This window comes from Mesoplodon densirostris, chromosome 19 (assembly GCF_025265405.1).
Source record: "Mesoplodon densirostris isolate mMesDen1 chromosome 19, mMesDen1 primary haplotype, whole genome shotgun sequence".
Lineage (NCBI taxonomy): Eukaryota > Metazoa > Chordata > Mammalia > Artiodactyla > Ziphiidae > Mesoplodon > Mesoplodon densirostris.
In genome coordinates, this window is record NC_082679.1 from 38,989,010 (window position 1) to 39,016,840 (window position 27,831).

At 58.9% G+C, this 27,831-nt stretch overlaps 1 protein-coding gene across 2 annotated transcripts; it reads left to right on the forward strand.

Annotated features, from left to right (window-relative positions):
• Positions 1-2,911: 2,911 nt before the first annotated feature.
• MMP15 (matrix metallopeptidase 15) lies at positions 2,912-23,298 on the forward strand. Of its 2 annotated transcripts, XM_060084572.1 has the most exons (10): positions 2,912-3,074; positions 13,595-13,743; positions 14,407-14,532; positions 16,301-16,608; positions 16,945-17,106; positions 18,041-18,294; positions 18,656-18,794; positions 19,787-19,937; positions 20,073-20,188; positions 21,321-23,298. In XM_060084572.1, the coding sequence occupies exons 1-10, from the start codon at positions 2,913-2,915 to the stop codon at positions 21,785-21,787; spliced, it is 2,034 nt and encodes a 677-aa protein (XP_059940555.1). In that variant the 5' UTR covers position 2,912; the 3' UTR covers positions 21,788-23,298. The 2 variants fall into 2 exon arrangements, with proteins under 2 accessions (XP_059940555.1, XP_059940556.1); XM_060084573.1 differs by lacking the exons at positions 18,041-18,294; positions 18,656-18,794.
• The last annotated feature ends 4,533 nt before the right edge of the window (positions 23,299-27,831 follow it).

Genomic DNA, 27,831 nt, shown 5'->3' on the forward strand with positions numbered 1-27,831 from the left:
CAACTACCGAAGCCCACACACCTAGAGCCCATGCTCTGCAACAAGAGAAGCCACCGCAATGAGAAGCCCGCGCACCACAACGAAGAATAGCCCCCACTCGCCGCAACTAGAGAAAGGCCGTGGGCAGCCAAACATAAATAAATAAATAAATAAATTTAAAAAAAGACGAATAAAAACAAAAGAAGCTTGACTCAATGACAGAATCATCTACTCATTGCTGAAGCAATTCACCCTGTTCCCAGATAACAGCACCACTGGCCTGAAATCAGTGACTCACCAACAATGAGAAACCCAGCGTGCTATTCTCCATAACTGCGTTGCCCTTGGTACGACCCGAAAAGGGGGCACGTGTACAGTGGTTGGAAGCAACTGCTGCACCTTTGTCCTCAGCAGTCTACCTGACATCTCTGCCATAACCAGGAAGGTTCGAGCTGTGAATGAAGAAGTGTGTGCATCACCACCATCGCGCTGACACCACCCACTGAGGAAGGACAACAGGTCCTGGGACTTCTGGTAGATCCCTGAAGGTCTCCAAAGTTGGGCACAAGGGCCAATTCAGCCTCTAACCTTCATCTTTCCATTTATCTTCAAGGTATTCCTCTCATCAAATGTCTGTGGATCCTACAGTACAGCAATTAGCAACCATCAAGTCTCAACAGATGATTCAGCTGGTTCTAAAAGAATAAAAAGCAATAAAATGAGAAATGGATGTAGATTGATCAGAGGAAAGAATGCCTCTCCTTCCCTTGAATAAAAGGGGGAAGTGAAAAAGACCCTTTGCTTAACCAAACTTCAGTCAGGCTCCCTTGAACCTTCTCCCCAACAAGACCCATCCCTGTACTTCCTTCCAGAATCCAGTTTTAGCAAGAATCTTGCTAAGTCAGTTTAGCTGAATGCCCCACCCTTGATACCTGATCAAACGCAGCATCCCCACTATGCCCCAGGGGATATCTGATCACCCTCACCTGCCTTCAGCCAGAATCCCCCCAGACTTGATGTCTCCCCTTAGTAATTTTCCATCCACCAATGCCGCCCCGCCCCCCCACTTGCTCCTTGGCAGTAAATCCCCACTTGTTCCAGTTGTATTTTGAATCAGGCCCAGTTCTATATCGGAGTCTCAATTGCAATAGTTTTTTTTTTTTTTAATAAAATCTATCTTCGTCACTTTACTGCCTGTTCTCTTTAACAGTGCTCTTTTTCTTCACCTGGCAGGTCGGTGAACAGGCCATTTCTGAAGCTCTGCCAGATCTCTGTGGATTTCCAGGACGTGAGGCCTGCCAGGCGACCTGAGGGCTTACATTAGGGAAACCTGCCCTCAGGTAAGGAAAGCTCCCATTTCCGGGGCTGGGAGGTGGCGTTGGAGAGGGACGGTCTCCGCCCTCCTGCCCTCCCGCGGGGGTCTTCACCTCACGACTCTGCCCCTCCCGGACTTCCCTTGGTCTGGATGCGCAGCCTCTGTGGACCTTAGACACAGGCCTCCCACCTCAAGTCTTCAGCATCCAAACCGACCGGATCTCAAGCCGCTCTTGGAATAGAATTAAACTAGCACTTTAAGCTCCGCTCTGCGGGGAGTTTTGCCCACCCGCCCAGCACCCTGTGGGGCTGCATTGTCACATTTCATTTGCACAAAATAGTGTTCTTTGCTCGGACACCTAATGTGTGCTAGGCCAGCAGCCAGAAGTATATCTAACCCCCCACCCCAGCCCTTTGCCCTGCGTTCCAGATAAGGACTTGGAGGTTCAGAAAAGTTAAGTAACTTGCCCACCTCCATACAGCAAGTATGTGGCAACGCAGGACTGCAACCGCGTCTCTGTCGCTTGGCACTGCCCATCCAAGATACCCAACGCTTCACTTGGCAACTGAGAAAAGTCCTGAAGGGCCAAAGACACTCTGAGGCTTTTGAAAAGAGACCTCAGGCCAACAAATCTCTAGATTTTTATCTTTTTCTTTTTCTTTTTTTTTTAGCCTAAAACCAGACACTTGGGTCTCTCCTCGGCTCTCCCTGCTCACCGCTGCCTCAGTGTCCCCACCCACCCACTAGTTGGGAGAAAGAGGCGTCTTCATTCCTTTTTGCCCCTCCCTCTGTGGGGCGGGCTTCTTGGGGGTCGACCCAGCTCCCCAAAAGCAAGGAGGGGAGTGACGGGGGCGGACTGGGGAGGATTCCCGCCGTCTGGGAAGAGTAAAAGGGTCGCCTGTCCGGCTCCACCGCCGGCACCTGCTACCAAGAAGCCTCGGGCTGAGGTACCGCCCCCGGCCCCCGCCTGGGTCCGCCCGCCACGAGAGCACTGGCCCTTTAAGAGCGGCGGTAGTGCATCGCGGGGAGGAGGGCCGGGAGCGCTCGGGGCTGCGCGGAATTCGCCGGGAACGTCTGGCGCCGGCTCTCTGGCTCGCTCACTCGCTCCGACCGGCTCCCTGCACCTCATCCCTGGGCTGCGCGGGGACCCGGGCCCGGTCGGGCGCGGGGCGAGCAGGATCCACGGGCGGGAGGCGCGCGCTCTGGGCAGCGCCTGGCCCCGGACATGGACAGAAGGAGCTGGGCGCGCAGGGGGCGCCGCGGGACCGGGCGGCCGGAGCGCTGAGCCAGACAAAGGCTCAGGAGTTGCGCTTGCTCTCGAGAGCCGGGCCCCGGGCGCAGAGGCTGCAGGACCCCGCGGCGGGCGGCTCCGGCCCGCCCTCTCCCCCGTGGGCAGTCTCCGAGCGCCCGGCCCTGCCCGGCCCGCTTTTCCTCGGGCGTGGGAATTTGCCGAGGAGACCTAAGCGGCTCCGCGGTGGCCGGGACCGGGAGGTCTGCCTCGCGCCCGCCGGGCGGGGAGCCAGGGAGCGTCGCAAGTTTCCGAGCCGCGTGCGGGGACCCGGCGAGCGGGCGAGCCGCGCGTGCAGCAGCGCCCCGGGCCAGGCCGGTCGCCGGAAGCATGGGCAGCGACCGGAGCGCGCCCGGACGGCCGGGCTGGGCGGGCAGTCTCCTTAGCGGCCGGGAGGCGGCTGCGCGGCCGCGACTGCTGCCGCTGCTGCTGGTGCTTCTGGGCTGCCTGGGCCGCGGCGCAGCGGCGGAGGACGCAGAAGTCAATGCCGAGGTAAGGGCCCTCGCCCAGTCCCTTTGCCACGGGTTGGAGGACTTGGGGCTGGGGGACTTGGGGTGGGAAGGAAGCCACGCCCGCAGCCTGAAGCGTGGAGAGGAAGAGCGCGGAGATGAACCCCAGTCCCGGAGTTGGGGGCGGGGAAGAAAGGGGACCCGGCAAGCTGCCCCTCCCCAGCTGGCCCTTGGCGGTGCACCTCTTCCCAAACCCTGGAGGGCGTAGGGCTTGCGCCCGCTCTCTACCCCTACAGCCCCGCCCTGGGCACTGATCCTTCCCAGCCCGCGTCCCGGGAGCCGCTTCTGCCGCCCCCAGCCCTTGTTCCTCTCCTTCCCTCCCTACCGGACTCCTGATTCCTCGAGAGCTCTGCGGACGCATGGTGACGTTCTTTGCGAATGGGAAGGGGGCTGCTCTGTGTGTGTGTGGCGGGGGGGGGTCTCGGGCACAGCAGGCAGCGCTCCTGCCTAGATAGACTCTAGTTTGGGCGACACTGAGCCTCGCGCGGCGGGCTGGGATAGGGGGAGGCGGTGCGAACCTCCGAGGCAGCCCATTCGGGTTGAGGGGGAGCTTTGGCGACTTTCTCAGACTCTTGCGCGCAAGCCGCGCCACGGCCAGATGGCATCTAAGAGGGAGACCCGGTCTCACCCGGCGCTTCCTCCACCAGCGAGCGCCCCTACGCCAAGGCCCGGGCCCAAGAGGGTGGACCCCGAACATTTTTTCACCAGGAGCCCGGCAGACGTCCCTACCGGGGCCCATCTCTGGAGCGGTCCCGTGGGTGATTAGGCGCCGCCTCCTGGCGCAGAGCTGCGTCCAGCCAGCGCCCCCGGCTCCATGGGGTCGCCGAGCGCCGTCCTCCGGATTAGGGACAGTGAGGGCACTAGCTCCGTTGACCCAGAGCAAAAGCGTTGACGTTCTTTCCCGACTCCTAAGACCCTGCTCCCCGCCCAGGAGAAGGGGAGAGGTTTGGCATGGTGGGGAGACACCCCCCTCAGCGCGTCCCCGGTAGGCTCGGGCCTCGGTGCCCTTGCGCCGGCCTGGAGCCTCCTGCCCGGGCTGCTGCCCTGTGTGCCGTTTCTATTTGCAGACAGGCCGGTGCTCCCTCCCAGCTCTCAGCGGCTTCCCCACCTCCCCGGCTGCCTGGGAGATTTTTCCGATGGAAGCCTGCCCTTCCCCGCCCTACTTTAATAAAAGCACTGAGGAAGGGCAGGGAATTCCTCCCAGCTCAAGTTACACCTCCCAGCCAGTTCCCCACCTGCTTTGCCCTCCCTCTTCGGCCCAGCCAGGGAAAGCTACAGGGAGCCAGGCCCTGGCAGGAGGAAGAGTGGGACCCCAGGCCATGCCCAGTCCATCTCCACCACCCCACCCCGCAATCACACAGGCAGGCAAGCAGGCAGGCAGGCAGGGGCTTACTGGGGACTCCTGCTGGTGGGGATTGCCCCTCAGCCTGCATCCAGGTACTGGGCTGAGAGTGCTGTTTGGGCCCACCTGCCACTCTCTGGAGTTAAATACCAAAGAATTGCAAGTCATAGACCCACCCCCGAGGAGTTTATAATCTATACTTAGAAACGGCATCTCCACACAGAAAGCAATCGCAGACCCAACTGGAATTTGGTAGCCAGGCATTGTGATTTGGCATTTTAGATGGCCAGGACCTGGGGCACTGGGACCTGTGGTCTGAGGGCCTTCGTTCTCTCTTTCCTTTGCTTCTGCTCCTCCATCACCTCCTGCTCTCCCAGCTGCGGGAGTACCCATAGCCCAGGGCCTGCACGGGGGCACAGACCATGGGCCCTATGCCTGTGTGGCACTGACTAGGGATTCTGTGACTGACCTGCAGCCCCTCCCCTCGGGAGAAACTTGGGTTGGGCTATTGCGGGAAGAAACTCTGGAAAGTACAGGGCACCCTTGAATGCTGGAAGCCAAGGTAGGTGCAGGACTAGAGACCGGTGGGCTATCCCAGATCCTAGAGTTGGCTTTGGAGTACAGGCTGTTCCATGGAGTCCCATCAAGTCTGGCCGGATCTGGGCCCAAAGAGTCAAATGGCTTCAGCAGCCAGCCCATTTGCCCGGAGGCTGTGAAAACTGTCCCGAGGTCCATGCTAACCAAGAACCAGCATCAGAGATTCCTGGGCCTGGCTGCACCCTGTGTCTAGAGCCTCCGTCCCTTGGAGAAGGGTTTTGGTCCTTGACCACAGCTCCAGACCTCCAGCCAGGTCAATGGCTGGGACTGTCTCTGAGCAGCTTAGAAACTGAGGCAAGGCCAGCCCCTCTCCCTCTCTCTCCCTCCCAGGGCAGAAACCAGAGGCATCTTATCAGACTAAGGAATCAGACGTGTGCTAGGAGCCAGTAGACACCGGCAACCTGGCAGGCCTCAGCCTGGAGAAGGCTGTCTTCCTTGGGGAAGCCACCGCTGAGCTACTCTGCCCTGTCCCACTCCCCCCTTGGCTGTCAGGTCCCAGTCTCCAGCCATTCTGGCCCACAGGGACCCAGGCCCCGCCTGACTGAGGAGCCAGCTGTAGCTCCTGGCCTCCCTGACCTGAGAGTCCAGGCCCTCCTTCAGATTTCTGTCTTGCTCTTTCTGGCTATAGCGCATATTCCACTTAAGTGCCTTTGATTTTTCACCAGAGAAGCTTTGGCTCTCCCCACCTCCCCCTCCCCCCCAGACACACCTCTAGGCCCTCAGCCCACCCACCCCTCCGCATGGAGCTGACTCAGGCCGGTAGAGTTCAAAGGTGTGGTGCCACTGCCACTAAAACATGGACACACCCACCTCCTCGCCCCTACCTGGCAGCTTAGCAGGAGAGCAAAAAAAGGGGTAGGAGTCAGCTGGAATTCTGCTTTTGACCTTCAGGTCTAACTGTGGCGCCGCAGCCCCAGGCTTCCTGTGCTCGTCTCTGCCCACGCCTCCATGCTGGCCCCTGGGGCCCCACCGTGTGCTCCTGTTAGTGCCCTTTCCTAACTGGAGCAGAAGCAGCAGGGGCGCCCGTGCCCACCTGCGAGGAGAAGGGGTTAATGTGAGGGCTTGTCTTTGGGAACCTACAGAAGCTGAATCTTCTCGCCTTCTTTCTCCCGCTCTGCTTTTTAATCTGTCCTCCTCTTATCACTAACAAGCTACTGCTCTCCATACTTTATTTCAAAACCCAGAGAGAACTGGGCTGACTGGTGCTGCCAGGCACTCGGGATCCGACTGGGCTGTGCCCTTCATGCCCAGCCCTTTGCCAGGGCCCTGTGTTAGGTCTGCCCTGGGGTCCAGTCAGTCAGCTTCCTCCTTGCAGAGAACAGCCCAGTGTGTGCTCCATGTGTGTGCATCACCTGGCCTGCCCATTCTGACCCCTGGACTCAGACGCCTTCCTTTGCCCCAGCCCAAGGAGGGTGGAGAGGAAGCAACCTAGAAACACACCCAGACCCGCCTTAGAAGACTTCCTGCAAATCCCTGCAAATACTACCCATGTTCTCTGATGCCAATTCAGAATAGCAACGCTGCCCGGCAAGGAAAATCCTCTCCCTGCCAAGCACTTGGTTCTGGTCACCCCTCCATGCCCCCTTTGTTGCTTGGTCCAGATGTCCCCTGCCATCGACGCCTCTGCCCAGCTGGAAGTTTGACTTCTGCCTGAGGCCAGCTTGCGGTGGTTGTAGTGGTGGCCACTGCTTCCCACCTCCAATTAAAGTTGGTGCTGTAGGCCTTTGGGAGGTGATTAGGTCATGAGGGCAGAGCCCTCGTGAGTGGGATTAGTGCCCTTATAAGAACTGCCTGAGAGGGCTTCCCTGGTGGCACAGTGGTTGAGAATCCACCTGCCAATTCAGGGGACCCAGGTTCGAGCCCTGGTCTGGGAGGATCCCACGTGCCGCGGAGCAACTAGGCCTGTGTGCCACAACTACTGAGCCTGCACTCTAGAGCCCACGAGCCACAACTACTGAGTCCGCGTGCCACAACTACTGGAGCCCGTGCTCCACAGTGCGTGGGGGCCATTGCGGTGAGACGCCTGCGCACCGCAACAAAGAGGGGCCCCCGCTCACGGCAACTAGGGAGAGCCCGTGCGCAGCAATGTGGAACTGAACGCAACCAAAAGTAAATTAAATAAATAAATAAATTTTAAAAAAGATAATTAAAACTGCCTGAGAAAGCTCCCTTGCCCCTTCCACCATGTGGGGGCACAGCAAAAAGTTAACAGCCAGGAAGAGAGCCCTCACCAAACCAGATCTTGAATTTCTTACCTCCAGAACTGTGAGAAATAAATATTGTTATGAGCCACCCAGCTTATGGTATTTTCGTTAAGGCAGTTGGCATCTTCAGTATCGTCCCAACATTTATGTAGTTCACACAGCTGACCACTTGGGCAGGGGTCAAGCCCCATGGCCAGCTCTGCCCTGGGCGTGGAGATGTATTCTGTGAGTCAGCAGAAGCAGAGGGGGCTTGGGGGCTCTGCTTAGATCCTTCTCCAGCTCAAAGAGGGCCCAGGGAGGAGTCCACAGATGAATGTGAGGACCTGGGACCCTGCAGGTGGCTGAACACTCCAGGCCTGAGGCACACAGTAAGTGCCTTCTGACTGGACAAGCCCCCGCTGAGTTAGAGCTCATATGAGGCCGTTCCCCAGAAGAACGGTGGTTCTGGGTATGCCTGAGCCCTTTAGGGGAGGTAGTACAGATTTTGCAGCCCCGGGCAGGAACAGCAGAGATGTATGAGATGGTCCTGGACTAGAGAGACAAAGAGGGATGCGTCTTAACCAGATCCCATTTCCCTTGTGGGAATAGCAGGAAATGAGCAAGAAGAGCCAACTCAACCTCCAGTATCTGGACAGACAGATGGGGACCTGGGTCTTAGCCATCAGCCAGCCCTCGAAGATGCCCCACAGCCACGGAGCCTGGAGGTCAGGGTCTGGAACTGCTCTCAAGGATTCGCCCTTAGCCCTGGACACCACCTGGTCCTTCTCCCAGAAGAAGCTGCCCCCCCCAGAGGGGTGGGAGCCCAGCTTCGTGTCCACCACACATGGGCCTGGCGCCTGGTACATAGGAAGCGCTTACAAAATGGTGACAAAATACAGTGACCATGAGAAGCACATGGCATTTGCTGTTGTGGGCAAGTCACTGACCCCATCTGAGCCTCAGTTTCTCATTTGTCTACAAAATGAGACTAGTAATAGTATCTACTGGATGGAGTTATTGGGGAAATTCAGTGCGTTTATGTGTAAAATGCCGAATGCTATGTATGGTGCCCCTCACGTGGGGCCCATGGGGGATCAAGTGTTATTTTTGAGCACCTTCAACATACTTGGTGCTATCCTGGGCAGGGGCTAGGGGTGTTTTGTAAGCATTTTCACATTTAATCCTGTATTAACTGTAAGTTTAGGTGCAGTCATGACCCCATTGTACAGAAGAAGAAGCTGAGACCTTGAGGTGAGAGACATTACTCCTGACTCCCCAGCCTGGGTGGTGGCAGAGGAGCCTGAGCTCCCAGCCCCCAGGCTGGGTTAAAGGCTACGGGTCAGAGCCCAGGGTGTCATCCTTTGGAAGTGCCGCCTGGCAGGAGCCTGATGGGCCTGAGCCAGGTGGGAAGGAGGGTGTGGAGGTGGAGCCAGGGCCCGCCCTCAAGCCCGTGAGCCTGGAGCCCTACCCCTGCCTGTCCAGCCACCCAGGCTCTGCCTGGAAGGCCGCCCCATGTAAGAGACAACACCTACAGGGGGGTTCCAGGTGAGGCCCCAGGCCTGGCCCTCAGCCAGCCCGAAACCACTAGCAAACAGGGCCCTTTTCCCCACCCCTGCCCGCCCACTGGCCGAGGACCCGGCTGCTTTTCCCTCCAGGTTAAGGAGTGCAGGGCAGGCTGGGAGGCCACAGGGTAAAGAAGTGGCGTCCACTTCCTTCCTGCTTCCCTGGCTGGACGTCCCCCACCCGGCCTGCTCTCCCCACCACCCAGAGCCCCTTCCCCACCTGCAACTTTCCCATCTTGGGGGGCTGGGTTAGATTTGAGCCCCAAAAGAGCAAGTGTGTTCTTCCAGAACTGCTTAAATATGGACTATGCTGCCACTAAAGGGAGTAAATGATCCACTAAGGACAGGGTGGTCTGGCTTGGCGCCCCCTTTCTTCCCCGGCCTCGGACTAGTTATGCCGTCTGCGGGCACAGTGAGGACCTTAGGACACCATGAAAGGTCTGCGTCCGTCGCTGGCGGGCCTGACAAGACGCCTTTTGTGCCTGTCTGGGCAGCCCCGTTAGGGTCTGCTTGGCCTGCAGAGAGAGCCGTGGGTGAGTGAAGCAAAGCAGAGCCAGGAGAGATTTTTCTTATCGCACAGGGTCTGATAAGGCCGGGTGGGAGGCGGCTTGGTTTGTCTGAGCCCCGAGGAGCTGGATGCGGCGGCGGCAGCACGCTCACCCTGCCCCCACCTCTGCTTAATGCACAGTATTGATCGGGCAGCTCCTTCCCAGACACACCCGCCCACCGTGGGGAGGGCTTGCCTCGCCGCTGTCTGGGCAGTCCTGGGGGGCAGCCCTGCCGACGTGGCCCAGCGCCCAGACCCAGCCGGAGATGTGGAGTGTGGGGAGGGCTGGGCGCCCTCCCCCAGTGCCATGCTGGGCGCTGTTCCCGAGAAAGGCCAGAGCCCAGTGTCCCCTGCCTCAGGCCCAGAGGAGCTGCTGCTGCTTCACAAACAGCCTGGTCCAATAGCACTGCTTATGGGCTCCGGTTCTAGCCATAGACCAGCTGCGTGACCCTGGGTGGGCCCCTCCCCCTCTCTGAAACTTGCTGTCTGTGTAATGGGGATGGGGTACTTGTGAGCATTGAATGGGGCGACGAGAGTGGACAGTCTGGCCTCCAGCAGATTCTCAGCCCCTGGCTGCTGCATTTATGGCCTCTCCTAGGGGTCAGGGGGCCAGGAATTCCCCCTCAGACTCTTGATGGCTCTACATCTCTTTGCCTGGGGCCAACCACTCACCTGAAGCCTCTACACACACTTAAGGGATGGGGTCTGGAGCTTGAGAAAGAAATGGCTGAAAGAACCAGGGTGGGTGGGGTATCCTGCAGCAGCCACCCTCCCTGGGCTGCAGGCAGGAGGGGGCCTTGTGGCCCAGAGCTCTCTCTGCAGAACCCTTACCTGCCTCCCACTGGACAGTGGTCCTCATGGAGGAGGCCCCACCACTCTGCTGCTTACTGACCTCCCTGAGCCTCAATTTCCCCAGCTGAGCAACAAAGCTTCACTGCTTGGCTCACCCCACCTGTGAGACTCGAGGTGACCGGACGGAAAAGGAGACACCTTATGGAAGGGACAGTCTCTACTGGTAGGAGCAGCAGGGGCTTGAGCACAGCCCCTCCCCAACTTTGAGACCAGGGGTCAGTCATGACCTTGGGAATTGCTTCCCGCTTTTGTCCCAGGGCTGCAGAGCCCCTCAGGAGGCTGGAGTTAGGGCAGCACCTGCCGTGCACCTGTGCCCCCCATGGTCTTTCCCCTCCACCCCCAGGGCTTGTCGAACTTAGCAGAGCAGTAAGGTGATGAGAAACTTCTCCTGGACACTGGGGGAAGGAAAAGCCCCGGCCCCGCGGGCGGTGTAGACTGACTGGTGGGTGCATTGCCAGTCAGGCGGGCTCGTCAGCTCCTTCACCTTGACTTCCGGGGCCTCAGCTGCTCTGGGCCAAGGCTGTATTTCAGCTTAGCCCACTCATGTCACCAGTCCTCAGCCTCAGCCTCAGCTTTTTACCCAGCAGTGGCCGAGAGACATTTGTCATCAGGAAGCCTTGGCTGATACCGAGATGGAAGCTCCTGGCTTCCCTGGGACTCAGAGGGTGTTTGTCTGTGTGAAGGAGGGTCCACAGGCACCCTTGGGCCTTTCCCGTCAGCCCCCGAGCCGTGCCCAGTATTGAAGGGGCCCCTCTGCCCCATCCCCCCCGCCGGGCTCTGGAGCTCTTCACTGCAGACAGGCCCAGCTCCCTCCCCTCCCCAGGGCCCCAGCCTGAGCCTCCCCCGCCCTGCCCTCCTCCTGTCACTCGCCACACTGCTAATCAGTCCCTTGGTGGCCTGTGATTACGCTCCCCTGGATATTTTTACCTTATGCAAATAGGTGATATAGAGGTGCCCTCATCTGTCAGCAGCAGCCTCAGCTCTCCCCCCACCTCCAGCTGGATTCCTTTCACTGTTAGAGCTGGCCGAGCATCACAGCCTCGCCTTCTAGAGCTTTCCAGGCTTCTTCAGGCAAACCGTGTCCATTAAGCGTGGTGGACATCCCCCTTTACAGACACACAGGAGCCTCAGGAAAGGTTTCCATGCTTGGGAAGAATGGGGAGGGTGCCCATAACACTGCCAGTGTCTGGTGGACCTGAAGGAAGGGGGCCCTGGGCAGGAGGGGTGAGTGGGGGTCCATGGGGGATGCCACAGGGCGCTCCTGCCTCCCCCAGCTGCCCTGCCCCCACCCAAGGCTGCCTTGTCGGAGCCTGGATCCTTCAACCCTGTCGGCAGACGCAACAGGCTGCCACTCTAGGAACAACCGGGCAGTGCCCCTGCCCTCACCAGCCTCTGTCATTAATACCATGTTGACTGAGCACTTTCCCCTGCCCAGCACAGTGCCAAGGGCTCCTGTGGACTTGCCCATTTCATCCTCACAGAAATCCATGAGATGAGGCAGGTCTTGATTCAACCCCCTTTTACAGACTGAGGCACGGCGAGCAAAGTGGCTGGGCCAGGATCTGTCCCTAGAGCCGTGGTCGTTTGTCAGCTCGGTGTCTGCCGCGTTGTCCTGCGAGGCCTCGAAGCTGTGGCTGGGCCTCCTCAGGCTCTGGCAGTCTCCCCGTGCCGCCCTCATTGGCTCAGCCTCTGCTCCCTCCAGCGGCAGCCTGGGCGTTGCTGAGCCGGGCTATGTGGGCAATCCATCCATACCAGGGGCCTGGGCAGGTGCCAGGGCTGGGCTGGTGAGAGGCACTGAGGGAGGTCAGTACCTTTGGAGCTGGATGTGACCCTGGTGGCAGACAGACGTGAGCGTGGCCCAGGCCAGCTGACACACGGCTGTCGGCCCAGAGCAACTGCCATGTCCAGCTGCCATCCTGCCCCGTGGGCCCTTGATGTGCAGCCCTCACCTTCCAGAGCATCTCAGAGAGCAGGCCTCTAGGTCCCCTCACTCTGGGGGTTCCCGGAGACCAAAGATAGACAAGGAAGGGTTCAAAGGACATGCTTCCATGTAGCCAAGGCCCACAGCAGTCCCTGGCCTCTGCTCACCAGCCTCCCACAGTGGTCACCATGTTCTCGTGGCCTTGGGGGCACCAGGTGGGCAGGGCAGAGTTCCCTTCCTTACCACCACTCAGCTTGGCTCACTGGGGATCCCGTGCACCGGTTTTGACTGCAGTGGTCCTGTCTGCTCACAGACTTGCCAGCATGAATTCCTCATTCTGTGGGTGCACCGGGTCTCCCCAAGGAGATCATAAACCCCTGGGGGTCAGGACACTTTAGCCGCCTCATCCACGGCCTCCAGCTGGCATGGCACCTGGCACAGAGAGGGTGCTCAGAAACACTTGGCAGGATGGCTGGCTGGGTGGGCGGACACACAGACAGACAGATGGGTAGATGGATGAGAAGACTTGCCCAGCAAGTCTTGAAGGGGACGGGCACCCCCATTGTGTCCCAGCTGCTTTTCCCATGTCCATCTCTCTCACCCCACCCCCTGACAACCCCATGGCTCCCATTTTGCACACGAGGACACTCAGGCCCGGAGAGAACAGAGTTTGTGGCAGAGCAGAGACTGGACTTCAGGCCTCCTGTCCCACCCTCCTGGGCCTGGGTGGGCGGCCTGAACCCACCTGCTTTCCCTCCGGAAGGTTCAGGGTCTGTTGGGGAGCAGCACCAAGGGGCTGGTTTTCCTACTTGGTGAGAATTCAAGAGGTTCTGAACCCTGTAGGGTCCCCAGTGGTCTGCCTGGAATGGTAGAAGGCCCCACCCTGGAGGGGCCAGCACAGTAATAAGGACAGCAACTGTGGACTGTCCTCAGAGACACAGCTTCTGTCCTAATGGGGGAAGGCAAATAATAAACACCTAAGTGAAACATACAGTGTGTCAGATGGTGACAAGTGCAGGGAAGCAGGAGAGGGAGTACAGGGTACAGCGGATGGGTGTCTTTTTTACATTTGTCAGAGAACACTCCTCCAATAAGGTGATGAAGCAGAGACCTGAAGGAAATGAGGGCATGAGCCATGCAGATTTCTGTGGGGAGAACACTCCAGGCAGCAGGAAGAGCAAGTGCAAAGGCCCTGGGGCCTCACAGGTAGTTCCTGTGAGAATTGGCTTTTCCTCTGAGATGGGAAGTCTTTGGAGGGTTCTAGACAGAACACTGACCAGACCTTACTTGTAAAGGCCTTCTGTTCCGGCTCTTGTTTGAGAACAGACCGTAGGAAGTGGAAGCACAGAGAGCGTACAGAAGCTCACATGGTCACCTGGAGGGAGGTGGTGACGGGAGGTGATGGTGGTGGAGGTGAGAGGTGGTGGGATGCAGGCCATGCATGTTTGGAGGTAGCGGTGCCAGAACCTGCTGACCAGGTCATGGCCTCTCCTTTGCAGAACTGGCTGCGGCTCTATGGCTACCTGCCCCAGCCCAGCCGCCACATGTCCACCATGCGCTCCGCCCAGATCCTGGCCTCGGCCCTCGCCGAGATGCAGCGCTTCTACGGGATCCCCATCACGGGTGTGCTGGACGAAGAGACCAAGGCGTGAGTCCCTCGGTCGGGCCATTCCCAGACCCCACTGGCACCTGCCCTCCTGGCCTGCTCTGATGAAGGCTTGGCATATGGAGTTTCCAGAAAAGAGTGGCCTCGATAAGAGATGGCATATGGCTTGATCCTCCGTGCTAGCTCTGATTGGTTGGGAATGGCTGCCTGCTGCCTAGTGTTGAAAAGGCTCCTAAGGCCAAAGCCCAGTTCAGCAGCAAGGAGCATAGGATTGATTAGTGATGTCTGCCACAGGCATGGGAACGGGGAGGTGCAGCACACATGCACACATGTGGTTGCCTAGCTAGGCCTTGCTCTGAATCTGGCAGAGGTGATGTGACCCAAAGCCACATCCTTGATGAGCACGCACAGAGCATAAGGTATCAGGGATAAGAAGCCTCAGGGTAACTCTCCTCCCATTCCTGGGTGATAGTGCTGAAAAGGGGCTCACCTTTGCAGAGCCACTGCTGGGCACCCAGTCTTCCAGTACAAGATCACTGTACCGTTTTCCTGATGAGGAGCTCGAAGCTGAGAGTCCCTCACCCCCTCCACACCCATATAAGGGGCAGCTGGAAGCCAGCGGGGGGAGGGTGGGAGACGGTGGACTGCCTGGAAGAGGCAGAGCCCAGCAGGCAGGCGTTTTGAGGGGAGGCGCTGTGCACCTAGGTGGATGAAGCGGCCCCGCTGTGGAGTGCCAGATCAGTTCGGGGTACGCGTGAAAGCCAATCTGCGGCGGCGGAAGCGCTACGCCCTCACCGGGAGGAAGTGGAACAACCACCACCTGACCTTCAGGTAGGGACCCTGGCTGCCCAGGGTGGCATCCCCCCAGGGCACCCTCCAGAAGCAGCTGGCCCCTCTCTGCCTGGGCTGAGGCCTCAGGCTTCCCAGGGGGCTCCTCTGGAAGGCTTCCTTTCCCAGCAGCCCACTGCAGGGTGTCCGGCCTAGCCGTCCAATCCTGCCAACCCCGCTCCCATGCTGATTAGACCGGTCACCCCACTCACCCACCCACCCCAGGCAGTCTCCCTCCAGAGAAGGGCAGGACCTTTGAACTGCTTCTGCTCTGTCCTCCTTCCCTCCATCCCCTGACCCGCCAGCAACCTAGGGCTGGCCTCACCTGCCCAGATGGGCTCCTGCACCAGTGCAAACTGGGGGCTTCAGGCGTCTGAAGGGTAAGGGAGGACTGGGGTGCCTGAATCCAGGCAGATGCAAGCAGGCAAGCAGCAAGTCACCTGCACAGACCCTGGTTCAAGCACCCTCCTCTTTTCCACTGAGTCCTTTGGCAAGAACCCCCCCGAGCCTTGAGCTCTGTGGCAGTCCCCAAGGGTTCCCCCTTCTTATTCCAATCCAGCCATGACCCCACCCGCAGCTCCATCTCCTGAGGAAGAGCAGCCCACAAGGTCACATAGACCCAGGCTGCCAGAGTGAATTCATGATCCATGAGTTGATTCATGATCTTCGATGGAGATCTGTCCAGCACATGGACTCTTAATCTGCTTGATGTGGGAGATAACAGGCTTCATCATGCTGTGTGTGTGTGTGTGTGTGTGTGTGTGATATGCTTGTTAATGCTTAACATTTACATGTTCTCAGAATAAAATTACGTAAGAAAGAAAACATCAGAATATGTACCCTTTATAGGCATCACAGTTTTGTTTGGGTCAAGTGTGAGGCACAGTTGCCTTTAGTCTGTACTCTTCAAGGCAACGGAAATCTAGAAGGACAGATACGTATTATTAGGGGCTGGTATATTTGGTTAATATTTATCTGCAATAATGATAGAATTGTTTGTAGGAGAATATGGATGGTAGGGTAAAATATAAAGAGAGAAAGAGCTCTTTTAGAATTATACATAGATTTAACCTACTAAATTGCAGAACACTGGTAGTAGAGAAACAGCCTGGCATGCTGGAAAGAGGTATGTTCTGGAAGCCAGCAGTCCTGAGTTTGAACAGGCTTCATCATGCTTTTATCATGTGCAGGCTCATATGTGCCCATGTTCTACCTGAGTTAAGTCATTTAATCCTCCCAGGCACTCCATGATGAAAGCGCTGCCCTCCTTTTCCCATTTTACAGATGATGAAACTAAAATTCAGAGAGATTAAGTCACTTGCCCAAGGTCACACAGAAAATGTTAGAGCTGAGCCTTGAACTCAGGTCACCCTGACCCTGGAGCCCAGCATTCAGAACCTCTTGGCCTGTGTTTCCCAAACCGCAGCCATTTGCATCCCACTTTCTAGGTCTTTCTCTTGGCTATGTATCACCTATACTTTTAATTACTTAATGTTTTTCTTTCTTAAAATAAACTTATTTGGCACAATGCAACCTTACTCAATGATATCCTAATGAATTCCTTGGCTTCACGTTAGTTCTTTTTTTTTTCTTCAAATTCATGTCAAAGTAAACTAACAGTTGATATTGATAAGTATTGTCCATGAACCAGCTCAGATCTTATCCCCTTTCCTTCAGACCATGTGTCCCCGCCCCCAACCCAGTGAGTGCTAGCAGTGGACAGCAGCCCCAGGCCCTGTGTTCACTCACACCTCTCTCTGCCCACCTGCAGCATCCAGAACTACACGGAGAAGCTGGGCTGGTACCACTCGCTGGAGGCGGTGCGTCGGGCCTTCCGCGTGTGGGAGCAGGCCACGCCCCTGGTCTTCCAGGAGGTACCCTATGAGGACATCCGGCTGCGGCGGCAGAAGGAGGCCGACATCATGGTACTCTTTGCCTCTGGCTTCCACGGCGACAGCTCACCGTTTGATGGCACAGGTGGCTTTCTGGCCCACGCCTATTTCCCTGGCCCTGGTCTGGGCGGGGACACGCATTTCGATGCAGATGAGCCCTGGACCTTCTCCAGCACTGACCTGCATGGTGAGAACAGCTGGTCAGGGTGACAACAGGGGAGGCGAGCTGGAGCCTCAGGGCTCAGAGGAGAGAGCATGCCCCCTGCAGTCCTCGGGAGCAGTAACGCTTGGTCTCAGTTTCCTGCCTATCATCTCCAAGGGAGGGTGGTAGGGAAGGGAAGGGATCATCATACCCATTTTCCAGATGGGGAAGCTAGAGGCCCAGAAGTCAGAGCAGTTTAGCTTCTTCTAAGAGTAAAGCATGGCCAGGCTCTCTGGCCCCCTCAGCCCACCCCAGCCCTGTCTGGGGTGTCCAAGACATGGGCCAGGTCAGAGCTGACTGTGCTGCCTGCCCCCACTACAGGGAACAGCCTCTTCCTGGTAGCAGTGCATGAGCTGGGCCATGCGCTGGGGCTGGAGCACTCAAGTAACCCCAGCGCCATCATGGCACCATTCTACCAGTGGATGGACATTGACAACTTCCAGCTGCCCGAGGACGACCTCCGGGGCATCCAGCAGCTGTATGGTGAGCGGGTGGCATGGGTGTGGCCGTGGTCTCTGCACGCTGCTCTCAACTCCCAGCCCTACGAGGCGTAGGTACTACTGCTACCCGCATTTTGTAGATGAGGAAACTGAGGCCCAGAGAGGATTAGTGGTTGTCCACATCATTCAGTGAGTAAATGGTGGTGCTAGAAATCAAACCCAGGGCTGGCCGACTCCAGGACCTGGCCCTCCCTCAAGGCCCTCACCCAGAGCTTTCATGATGGCCCCAGGGCCCCTCACTGCCCCCCTTTCCTCCTCAGCCTGAGTGATATTCTTATTAGACCGAGGGTGTCCCTGGGGTCCCAGGACCCCATTCCTACCACTGTCACTCCCAGCCCGTGCCTGTCCCAGGCTCTCCACTGAGTGTTGCTGGTTTATCACTTCCCAGTGCCTTTGAGGCAGGTGGCATCCCTGCCACCCCACTGCAACCAGGCCCCACCAGAGAAGGCCTCCGGTGGGGAGGTGTCCTGGGGGCCAGTTTGGTGGGTCAGGGCCACACTCAGTGCCCACCCTGAGCCCTCACTGTGTTCCTGGCCACCTGGGAACCAAGTTCTTCCCTCTGCTTGTGTCCACTGTTTCCTGGAGCCTCCACTGGAGCAGGCTGGCATCCTGAGGGGAACATCACCGAGGAGGGGTGGAGCCAGCGGCAGCCTCAGGGGCGCAGTGACCCAAGCCCAGTGTGGGGAGGTCAAGGAAGGGGCTGTGTGGAGGAGGATGGAGGTCCTCCCAGGGCTGCTGGCCATGCGGGGGAGGGGTCTGCTGTGGCCAGATAGGGCCTTTCGCCTGGGTGGGCTGCCCATGGAGAACAGGTCTCCCCAGGCTGGGGACCCCAGGCTTCAGGGCTCTAAGTAGGAGACCCTGGCATCCTGGCTGAGTTCCAGGGCTACCCCCTCACTTCCCCCTGCCGCCCTCCGCAGGCACCCCAGATGGCCAGCCACAGCCCACCCGGCCTCTTCCCACTGTGACCCCCCGGCGGCCAGGCCGGCCAGACCACCGACCCCCCAGACCCCCTCAGCTACCTCCCCCAGGCGGGAAGCCGGAGCAGCCCCCAAAGCCAGGCCCCCCAGCCCAGCCTCGAGCCACGGAGCGGCCCGACCAGTATGGCCCCAACATCTGCGACGGGGACTTTGACACGGTGGCCGTGCTGCGTGGGGAGATGTTCGTGTTCAAGGTCTGGCCCTGCCTGTGCCTCCCCAGCCCCTTGGCCCAGGCTCAGAGCAGACAGCACCCTCCCACTTCTCCCCCAGACCCTTGCCCCGCCTCCGCCCCCGCTTCAGTGAGCAGCCCCTGGGGAGCCATCAGACCTTAGACCAAGAAGAAACGGGCCTGAGGGACAAGAGAATTGCCCGGGATCGTACAATAAGCCTAGGAGTCCACACCCCACCCGGGCTCTCTCCCTGGTGCCGCCCTGGCTTCCTAAGCCACCTCCCCCTGGACCCTCCCTGACCGGGGAAGGGGTGGGTTGAGGGGGGCCTCCCCCCAGGCCAAGGCAGCAAGCCTGCCATGCTCGCTCACACCCGTGCCCTCCCCAGGGCCGCTGGTTCTGGCGGGTCCGGCACAACCGGGTCCTGGACAACTACCCCATGCCCATCGGGCACTTCTGGCGTGGTCTGCCCAGTGACATCAGTGCTGCCTACGAGCGCCAAGACGGGCGTTTTGTCTTTTTCAAAGGTGAGCTGGGGCAGGTAGGAGGGAGGGGACTGGGCGGCCTTCCTGCCCTTACCTCTGGCCTGACCTCTGACCCAGCCAGGACTGAGGGAGGAGGAAAGGGAAGGACCGTGCACATCTCGCCTTGTTGCTCACCGTGGGCTTACTCGGGGGAGACGAGTCCTTCTGGCAGCAAGGCAGGGGTTGGGGACGTAGACAGAGACCAGAGGACTGGGCGGCAGAGGCTGCTCTGATTGGAGGCAAGTGTCCATCTTCTGCAGCACAGGGGCTCCGCCCCATCGCCCTCCTTCCTTGCATCCTGTGCCCCTTCCTTGCCCCTTCCTTACAAGAGTGGGTCCCCGAGCCCACTCTGGGGCAGGATTCCTGAGTCTGTCTGTGGAGACAATGGAGCTCCCTCCCCTCAGCCCTCCCTCTGGGGCCTGCCTTCCTGGGGAGGGCCTCAAGGGCAGCACCCCTGATGGATCAGCTGTGTCCCCAGCCCCACTGGCCCGAGCCTCAACCAGGCAGGAACTCCCTGAGGACAGGGCTGGGTCCACACTAAAAGTAAGGAGCCCTGGGCCATGCACTGGGGTGCCCCAGGGATGCAGCCCCCAGACCCAGAGGCCAGGCAGGGCTCCCCCTCTTTCCTCTCTCTGTACAAGAACTGTGTGGGGGGTGGATGTTCAAGTGGGAATAGAGGCCCGTATACAGTGCGACTGTGTGTGGTGTGGGTACAGGTGTGACCCGGCAATGTGTATGTGTATAAATGGGTGTGTCGCAGGTGTCCATGAGTGTCCACTGTGTGTGATGCGAGGGTGAGTTGCGCTGTATGTTGTCATGGGTGTGTAGGTGTCAGTGCCTGTCCTGTGTACGAGGATGTGTGTGTGTGTGTGTGTGGTGAGTGTGGTAATGTATGTGAACAGATTTGGGAGCCCAGAATATCCCTCCTGGTGCCCCCTTCCTGCACAACCCCCACCGGCCCCAGGCCTGTCCTCACACCCCCGCCCCTCCCACAGGTGGCCGCTACTGGCTCTTCCGAGAAGCGAACCTGGAGCCTGGCTACCCACAGCCACTGACCAGCTATGGCCTGGGTATCCCCTACGACCGCATTGACACAGCCATCTGGTGGGAGCCCACAGGTCACACCTTCTTCTTCCAAGAGGACAGGTGAGCACCCCTCCTCGAAAGGGAAAAGGCCCGCACTGGGCCCCCACCCTCAGGCCTGCCCAGAAAGAACCCATGGCCCATGCGGACCGGGCTCCAGGCCCCAGCTGGCCCGCAGCCCGGTGCTTTTGGTCACAGGTATTGGCGTTTCAATGAGGACACGCAGCGTGGAGACCCCGGCTATCCCAAGCCCATCAGCGTGTGGCAGGGGATCCCCACCTCCCCTAAGGGGGCCTTCCTGAGCAACGATGCAGGTACCAGGGCCAGCCCCCTCCCAGTCTACCCAGCACTCACCCTCCCCCCTCCTCCATACACAGAGAACAGGGCTTGCCTGAGGTCACCAGCATCGAGATGGCATGCATGGGGGACACAGCTGTGCCAGGCTACCATTTACCCCATTTACAGAGGCCAAAGAGAGCTTGCGTAAAGAGCCCCAAATCCCGCAGTGAGGAAGTTACGGAGTCAAGAGTCCAGCCAGACCTGCCTGTGTCCAGAGCTGGTGCTCAGAGCTGCCCCAATCCCCACAGAGCCTCGAGCCTGGCGGGGGTGGGCGGTGAGCTTGGCTCAGAGCGACGGGAGCGGGAGTCCTCCCGGGGTGCCCCCTTACCCGCTTGGCAGGGAAGCATGATCTCTGTCGTTATAACTGAGCAACAGGGAGCTGTGGCTTTTACTTCTCCAGCAGGATCTCTGGTGAGTTTAAGAAAACCCATCAGCCCTGGTTCTCAGCCTCTGGGTTCTCGGCCTCAGGGGAGACCCGGCTGGCTTTGCTAATGCTCGGGTGGGTCACACAGCTGCCATGCATGTCACATGGCTTCCATGCGTGATGGTTTCACTCTGCAGCTGCTCTGACCTCCTTGTGCTCAGCTGAGTAGAGACGCACCTGGTGGTTCAAACCTGGCCCTTCCTGGAGTTAAAGGGATGTGGGTGGAGTGCCCAAGACAGAGATCTGGTCCGAGGTGGCATCAGTCCCCTCTCCAGGTCTGATGCAGGCTGACTGTGTGGCCTTGAGCAGACCTGCAGCCTGCATCAGCCTGCAGCAGAGAGGCCTTGGCCTCTCTGGTGCAGGGAGAAGCCAGGCCTGGGTTCCCTGACTGTAGCCCACAACCCAGCAGGCTACTGGACCCTACTGTGCGCTGCCCTAGTCAATGTCAGCCCAGCCAGGAAGCACAGGATTCTAGTCGTGCCCCTGACCTAAACCCTGTTCTTTGAGCATGGTCTGCCTCCTATAAGTTGGTAAGGGACAGATTTGAAGATACCCAGGGAAGCAAGTGAGAAGGATGGTGTTTTAAAGCTGGGGCCCCTTCAGCTCACCCTGGTCTTCTTCGAGGTCTCTGGCCAGTGGGTGGGCCCCGGCCTGACACCCCTCCGGTCTGCTTGCCCTCGCAGCCTACACCTACTTCTACAAGGGCACCAAATACTGGAAGTTTGACAACGAGCGCCTGCGAATGGAGCCCGGCTACCCCAAGTCCATCCTGCGGGACTTCATGGGCTGCCAAGAGCACGTGGAGCCGGGGCCCCGATGGCCTGATGTGGCCCGTCCGCCCTTCAACCCTGACGGGGGTGCAGAGCCTGGGGCGGGTGGTGACAGTGAGGAGGGCAACGAGGGCCACGAGGCGGGCCCCGGCGGCAAAGAGGGGGACTTCGGGGAGGGGACAGACGAGGACGGGGGCAGCCGTGTGGTGGTGCAGATGGAGGAGGTCACTCGGACGGTGAACATGGTGATGGTGCTGGTGCCCCCGATGCTGCTGCTGCTCTGCATCCTGGGCCTCACCTACGCCCTGGTGCAGATGCAGCGCAAGGGTGCGCCCCGCATGCTCCTCTACTGCAAGCGCTCCCTGCAGGAGTGGGTCTGACCCTCCGCACCAGCCCGTCCTGCTCCTCACGGTGCTAAGGGGCCGGGCTGGCCGCGCCTGTGGTTCTGAGACAGCTCCTGGGGCCTTTCATCCAGAGCCTTCAGTGGTTCCCTCAGCCCCTGGGTGGGGGCCCCTCCAGGCCCTCTAACATCCCTGCCAGGCCTGCCCCCTTGTTTATTTATGCCCAGGTATCTTTTTTTTTTTTTTGCACACTAATTGAGCATTTCTTCCTACTTTCCTGACCAGGGCGGTCCCTCAGGGCAGGGGGTTAGAGTTTTCTAAATGTAGTTCTGCACCAGACAGGGAATCAGGCTCCCACCCACTCTGGCTTAGCCAGGGCAGCAGGGTCAGAAGGCCTGGCTGGAAGAGTGGCCAAGGGACTGCTGGGCTTCAGCCTGAGCACCAGGGCCAGAACCGAGGGCTTTGCTGGCTTTGGAGCTTGGTGGGGCCTAACTGGTCTCCAGCCCTCTGAGTCTCTGTGGTCTTAGAAAGAGCTTTCACCCGGTGGCAGCCCCAGGCCAGAGGGGGCAGAGGGGGAGGTGGCCCGCTGATCGAGAGAGTCCTGTTGAGGTCCGGTTCCTTCCCACCCACCTCTGACAACTCCAACAGCCTGGTTCCCTGTGCCTAAGAACCTACCCTGCCCCTGGCCAGCACAGGGCCAACAGCCCCCAGCTCCCCTGGACCCCTTGAGCCCGCACCTCCTTCCCTCTCTGGAGAAGGGGCCCTGGGCCTGCCTTACCAAGGACCAAAGGGGGTCTGCCGAGGCCCCTTCCCCAAGGGTAGCACCAGCCTCGGCCCCAGGCTGGGTCTCCACCCCCGCCCACTTTCTCCTCTCTGAGCCGTGACCCGACTGGGCTCTTTCCGTGAGCCTCCTCCCTCCCTCTCTCACCCACACCACCATCCTCAGAGGTCTCAGAACCCCAGCAGCCTCAGGCTCAGCTGCCAGTGTCCTGGCTCCCCCGGGGAGAGACGGGCGGATGGGCGCCCAGGCTGGCACAGTACGTGTCCACAGGCACGTGCCCACCAGCCTGGGGGTGTTCCTCCCTGCCAGCTCCCTGTCCCTCAGGGGCACTGGTAGGGAGAGGCCAGCAGCTCATCCCCTCACACAGGCTGTGGGACAGGGCTGTGGAGCCCCCAGAAGAGCCCACTAGTGGTAGCCTGGAGATCCTCCCCTTCCTGGGCTCAGCCCTGAGTGTGGAGATGATTCCTCCCTCTTTTCCTTCCCAAAGTAAGCAGGAGGTGAGGCTGCTGTGGGAAATGGTACTGTACAGCCGGCTCTGACCCTCTGCTTCCCTGCAGCCCTGAGCAAGCAGGTCTGCCACCCAGAATCCCCGAGGCCCCTGCGGGGAGGGGCTCCTCATGGGCTGGCCCCAGTGCGGGTCCAGCAGCTTCCTCCCCCCTCCATCCTCAGAACCACCGGTGAGCCAGCCAAGGGGCGTGGGGAGGGAGGGGGTCGGTGTCCACCCCCATATGTTTCTTTCTGTAAATAATCTGCACTGATTAAATTGTACGGCCGGCGAGCGTGCCTCCTTTGTCAGAGGCCTTGGGCTGGAGCTTACAGCTGGAGGGGCTGCAGGTGACTAGGGTGGGGAGGGTGCGGTCCAGGCTGGGATTAGGGGGCTTGCCCCCCGCCACGCCAAAGAGACCTCGTTCACAGTTCTGCGGGGGCTCCTTCCCGATGGCCCTGGAAGGGGCAGAGCTCTGGGGAAGAGTGGGAGGCAACTGCCCTCAATAGACCAGAGGAGGGTGACCAGGGGTGGCCCTGCTGGGGTCAGGCAGAGAAGGGGCGGGGAACTTACTGGCCATTCCTTCATGGTGAGAAAGGGCACCCAGCTTCCCGCACACCCTGCACGTCTAGGAAGGGAGGGATAACCAGTCCAGGCCACCCAGCCTTCCCACCCATCCGGACTGGTTCTAGGCAGCCTGAAGACCCAGCTTGGACAGGAAGAGATGAGAAACGATGCCACTGTGGATTCCAGAAGTTCCCCTCAAGTTCCTCTGCTCTGCCCAGAAGGTGAGGGGCCACCCAGGACCTGCCCTCTTCGAAGAAGCAGAAAACCTCGCCCCGGGCAGGGGGCAGACGATGCCCAGGAGTGCAGGAGACGGGCGTCGCTGCCCTCGGGTCTGAGCTTGGCTGGTGAGCCTTGCACTCCACGTCCGACCTCTGGGCCCATCCTGTTGGGCGCCAGCCTGCGCACCCAGGACCGTGATGCTCAGCCACGGAGCAGGCCAGGCCCCCAGAGCTCCTTAGGTGGGGTCCTCCAGCCTGCTCCAGGCCCACCCTCCCCCGCAGCTGCGTGCCCCCTTCATCCCGCCCTTTCCTCTCTTTGTGTTGAAAACTGGCTGAGGAGATTAGGAAACGCTGGCCCTCGGAAGCCCCAGAGGCCACTCAGGCTCAGCTAGGAAACCGCCTGTGTGCTTCCCCCAGCCCAGGGGCCTTGGTGGGCGGCACGGGCGGGGGGGCGGGTAGACGCTGCCTCGTCAGCCTTCCTGCGGCAGCAGCCGCGTGGCCCCACCAGGTCTGCCTCCTGCCTGAAGCCTTAGGGTCACCCAGAAGCCCAGAGGTCACCAGGCAGGAGGAGGGCGGTGTGGGGCAGGGGGACGAGAGAGGACAGGATGAAAGGCCTTCTCCTGGCCGAGCTCTTCCGCAGCCGAGGGGAGACTTAGCAGAGGCCTCACCTCCTCAGGAAACCGCCTGAGGAGCCTTCCAGCCCCAGCTCCTGGCTAGAAGCTCAAAGAAACCTGGCGGCTCAAGGAACAGCCCATCTCACGAGCCCAGTTTATCCTTGCTCAGGGGCCCAGGTGTGTGGAAGTCTCTGAGGCACGAGGGGTGGGGGAGCGCCTGGGCCCTCTCTCCGCAGCCCCAGACAGCCCAGCAGCCCCAGTGACCCCCTCCTCCCCAGGATTAAACAGAAGCCCACATCTTTAATGTGCCTTGTTTTTTTAAATCCAGCTGTAACCTAAGCTCACCTTGGGCCCCTCCCAGCCCCCCATTCCCTCAGCATCTTTTGTTTCTTTATATTTTGCTAATTCCCAAGTAAAACAGGCAAGACATTACAGATAAACAAAAAGAAGAAGAAGATAAGTTGCCATCACTCCCCCAGCCAGCGTGGACAGCTTGGTGTATTTCCTTCCAGCCTCTTTTCCTCTAGCTTTTGCCCAGCTTGGGGTTTTAGAGTCCAAAACGTCCTGGGCTTCAGCCCTGGTGCTACCGGTACTTAAACCTCAGTGGAAGGGATCACATGACCTAACCCACTGGCTGCTGGAAGGATGATCAGAGGACGCTGGCTGTCAAGTGCTGGCGAGTGCTAAGTGTGTGATCACGACTCCGGTTGTCTTGCATGCTCCCTTGCTTACATTTCACTCCCGAGATGAGCGCAGCTCAGAGAGGTGAAGTGACTTGGCCAAGGTCACATGGCCAGGAAGTGGACAATTAGAACCCAGACAGAATGACTTGCACAGCAGCCCAGTGCCCCCACCCCCACCCCCATACTGCTGGAGAATCTAGCAGGGATGAGGAGGCCCCTGACCACCCTGGCCTTCCCTCCTCACACGTTCTAGACATCGAAGACCCCAGGGCCACCAACAGAGCCTCCTTTCAGGCTGCGGCAGGGCTGAGCTGGCCGCTTCCTCCCCCTCCGACTTGGCAGAAAAGCCTTTTTGTTGTGGCTCACATAGAGGCCATTCTCCTCCGGCTCACGGTAAGAAATGGCCAGCTTCCTGTCCATCCACAGCCGCCCAGGCGGCAGTGGACTCCTCCGTGTACATCCAAGAGGAGCAGGGCTTCCTGCCCCTCCAGGTCCTCTAGTTCTGCCTCAGGGGCCCGGACTTTGCCCCTCGATCCGTGAAACCACACAAGGGGGTTGGACACAGCCTCCTCTCAGCTTTCCTGGCGAATGCTGGGGATTCCAGGCCTCAAGGCACTCTCAGGACACAGCAGTACCGCCCTCGGCCTACTGCTCAAGTGGCCTCATGACCCACAAAGCGCTGGCAGAGCCCCTCCCAGGCTGCTTGCTCTGTCCCAAATGTCCTGGCACTTGCTCGCCTCTATGCCTTTGCTTGTGTTGTTCCCTCCTGCTGGAAAACCCTTCCCTGCACATTTTATCCTATTCAAATTACACAGATCCTTTAAGGCACAGGTTAAGGCTTGCCTTTTCCAGTCTTCCCATCCTACAGGCACCCAGATGCTGAATGTGACTCCATCACTCACAGGCTGTGTGTCCTTGGGCAAGTCACTTCACCTTTCTGAGCCCATCTGTAGAATGCGGCTAATAGCCATGCCTATTTCATTCAGCTGTGAGGCTTGATCGAGCTGATCCACGTAAACACTTAGAACAGCCCACAGCAGGCTCTCAGTAGTTTGTTACTCATATCTCTGTTTTAGGTGCAGGTACCTGATGGGCACTAAGGAGGCATACCTCCTTGCCTTCCTCTCCAGGAGTATTTGTGGGATGGGGTCAAAGGCCGACAAGCCCAAGGACAGGTGCCAGGAAGAGGGACATTCCTCTCCCACCAGCTCCCCGCCTCAGCTGCCGTGGCCTCACCCTGCCGACCCTGGCGGCCCAGCCCCTCCTCACCCGCAGCGCCAGGCCTTCTTTCCAGATCTTGAGCACGAGGCCCCAGCTCAGGTTTTCTCCCCAAGTGCTCCTGTCACCTCCCACCCCTACATTTTTCACCCACCTCACTCTTTGCCAGAAATAGCCTCCGAACTCCCCTTCTCTTGCAGCCAATCTAACAGGCCCCTCCTGGAAAAACTATATCATTCCCCTCCCCTGCCAGAATGGATCACAGCAATAAACTGGATTCCATTAAGAAATTATTGAGTCAGTGGAAAGGGAGGGGCAGCTATACCCCAATAATTTCATCAGAAAATTACACAGTGCCATCCTAAAACCTGTCGGCTTCAGCCAGATTAAGGTTCCTTTATAGATGGGGACACTGAGGCCTGGACAGGGGGCTGATTTGGCCACAGTCACTCACTGAGTCTTTAAACTGATGCCCAGGCAGGACTCCTCCACCCCCACCCTCTCTCACCATGCACCCCACGCCACCTCCCCACCCCTCATGGGGCCTCCCTCTTCTGCACTTTGGAAGAACTGAGGTCAGGGTGTTGTGGTTAATCCAGCTTTCCTGATAAAGGGCATTTCTCTGCTTCATGCGTACATGAAGCTCAGCCTTCAACACAGCTAGTGGAGAGGAGATCTGCCCTCTGCAAATAGCCCCCCATTGTCCCGTGAGAACAAGACCCCGCTTCCTCCCAGCCCGTGGATTCTGGTAGAGCTGGCCTTATTGCCTTGGTGGCCAGATGATCTCATGACCCAGAATCCAGCCAATCAGAACCAGAGCGCATGATCCAAGGGTGGGTAGAAAACCCAAGCCTGGCCAATCAGGGACTCCCTGCGACTTTTTCTGGAGCCCCAAGGAGAGACAGGCCCTCTGTCTGCTGGGATTGCTGAGCTCCTGGAGTGTGACTCTGGAGCTGCTGATGGGTCATCTTGCCACCACACAAAGAGAGCCTGCCTCAGAGCAGAGCCAGCAGAGGAATATAGAGCCTTGAAGATTCTGGAAGGCACCACTTGAGCACCTGGATCCAGCTGTGCCTGAAGCTCTTTCAGTTACATGTACCAATAAACTCCTTTTATTTCTTAAGCCATTGTGTGATTATTTTGTTTGTTTGTCCTCACTGATGCCCAGGGTGCCCTGAGTTCCAAGTTTGTGCTTAGCTTAACACATTCTTCTTGCAAATCTAGGACTCTTCTCAGGAAAGTGCCAAACCCCAGGACCACAAGCCACCCATCTCTTCAACACTTGAATGTTTACTGAGAATGTTTACTGGGGTCCCTGGCACAACTCCCAGCCTCAGTAATGCTGCCTAAGACAACATAGGACACCTGAGTCTTCACAAGAGGCCCTGGGAATCACGTAGCCAAATGGTAGCAGGTGAGGGGAGTGGGGAGGCTCACTTAACTGTTACATGGGCTTTTTCAGATGGCATAAGGTAACAGACAATGAGAAAACCACAGAAAAGCCAAAGCCGTCTATGA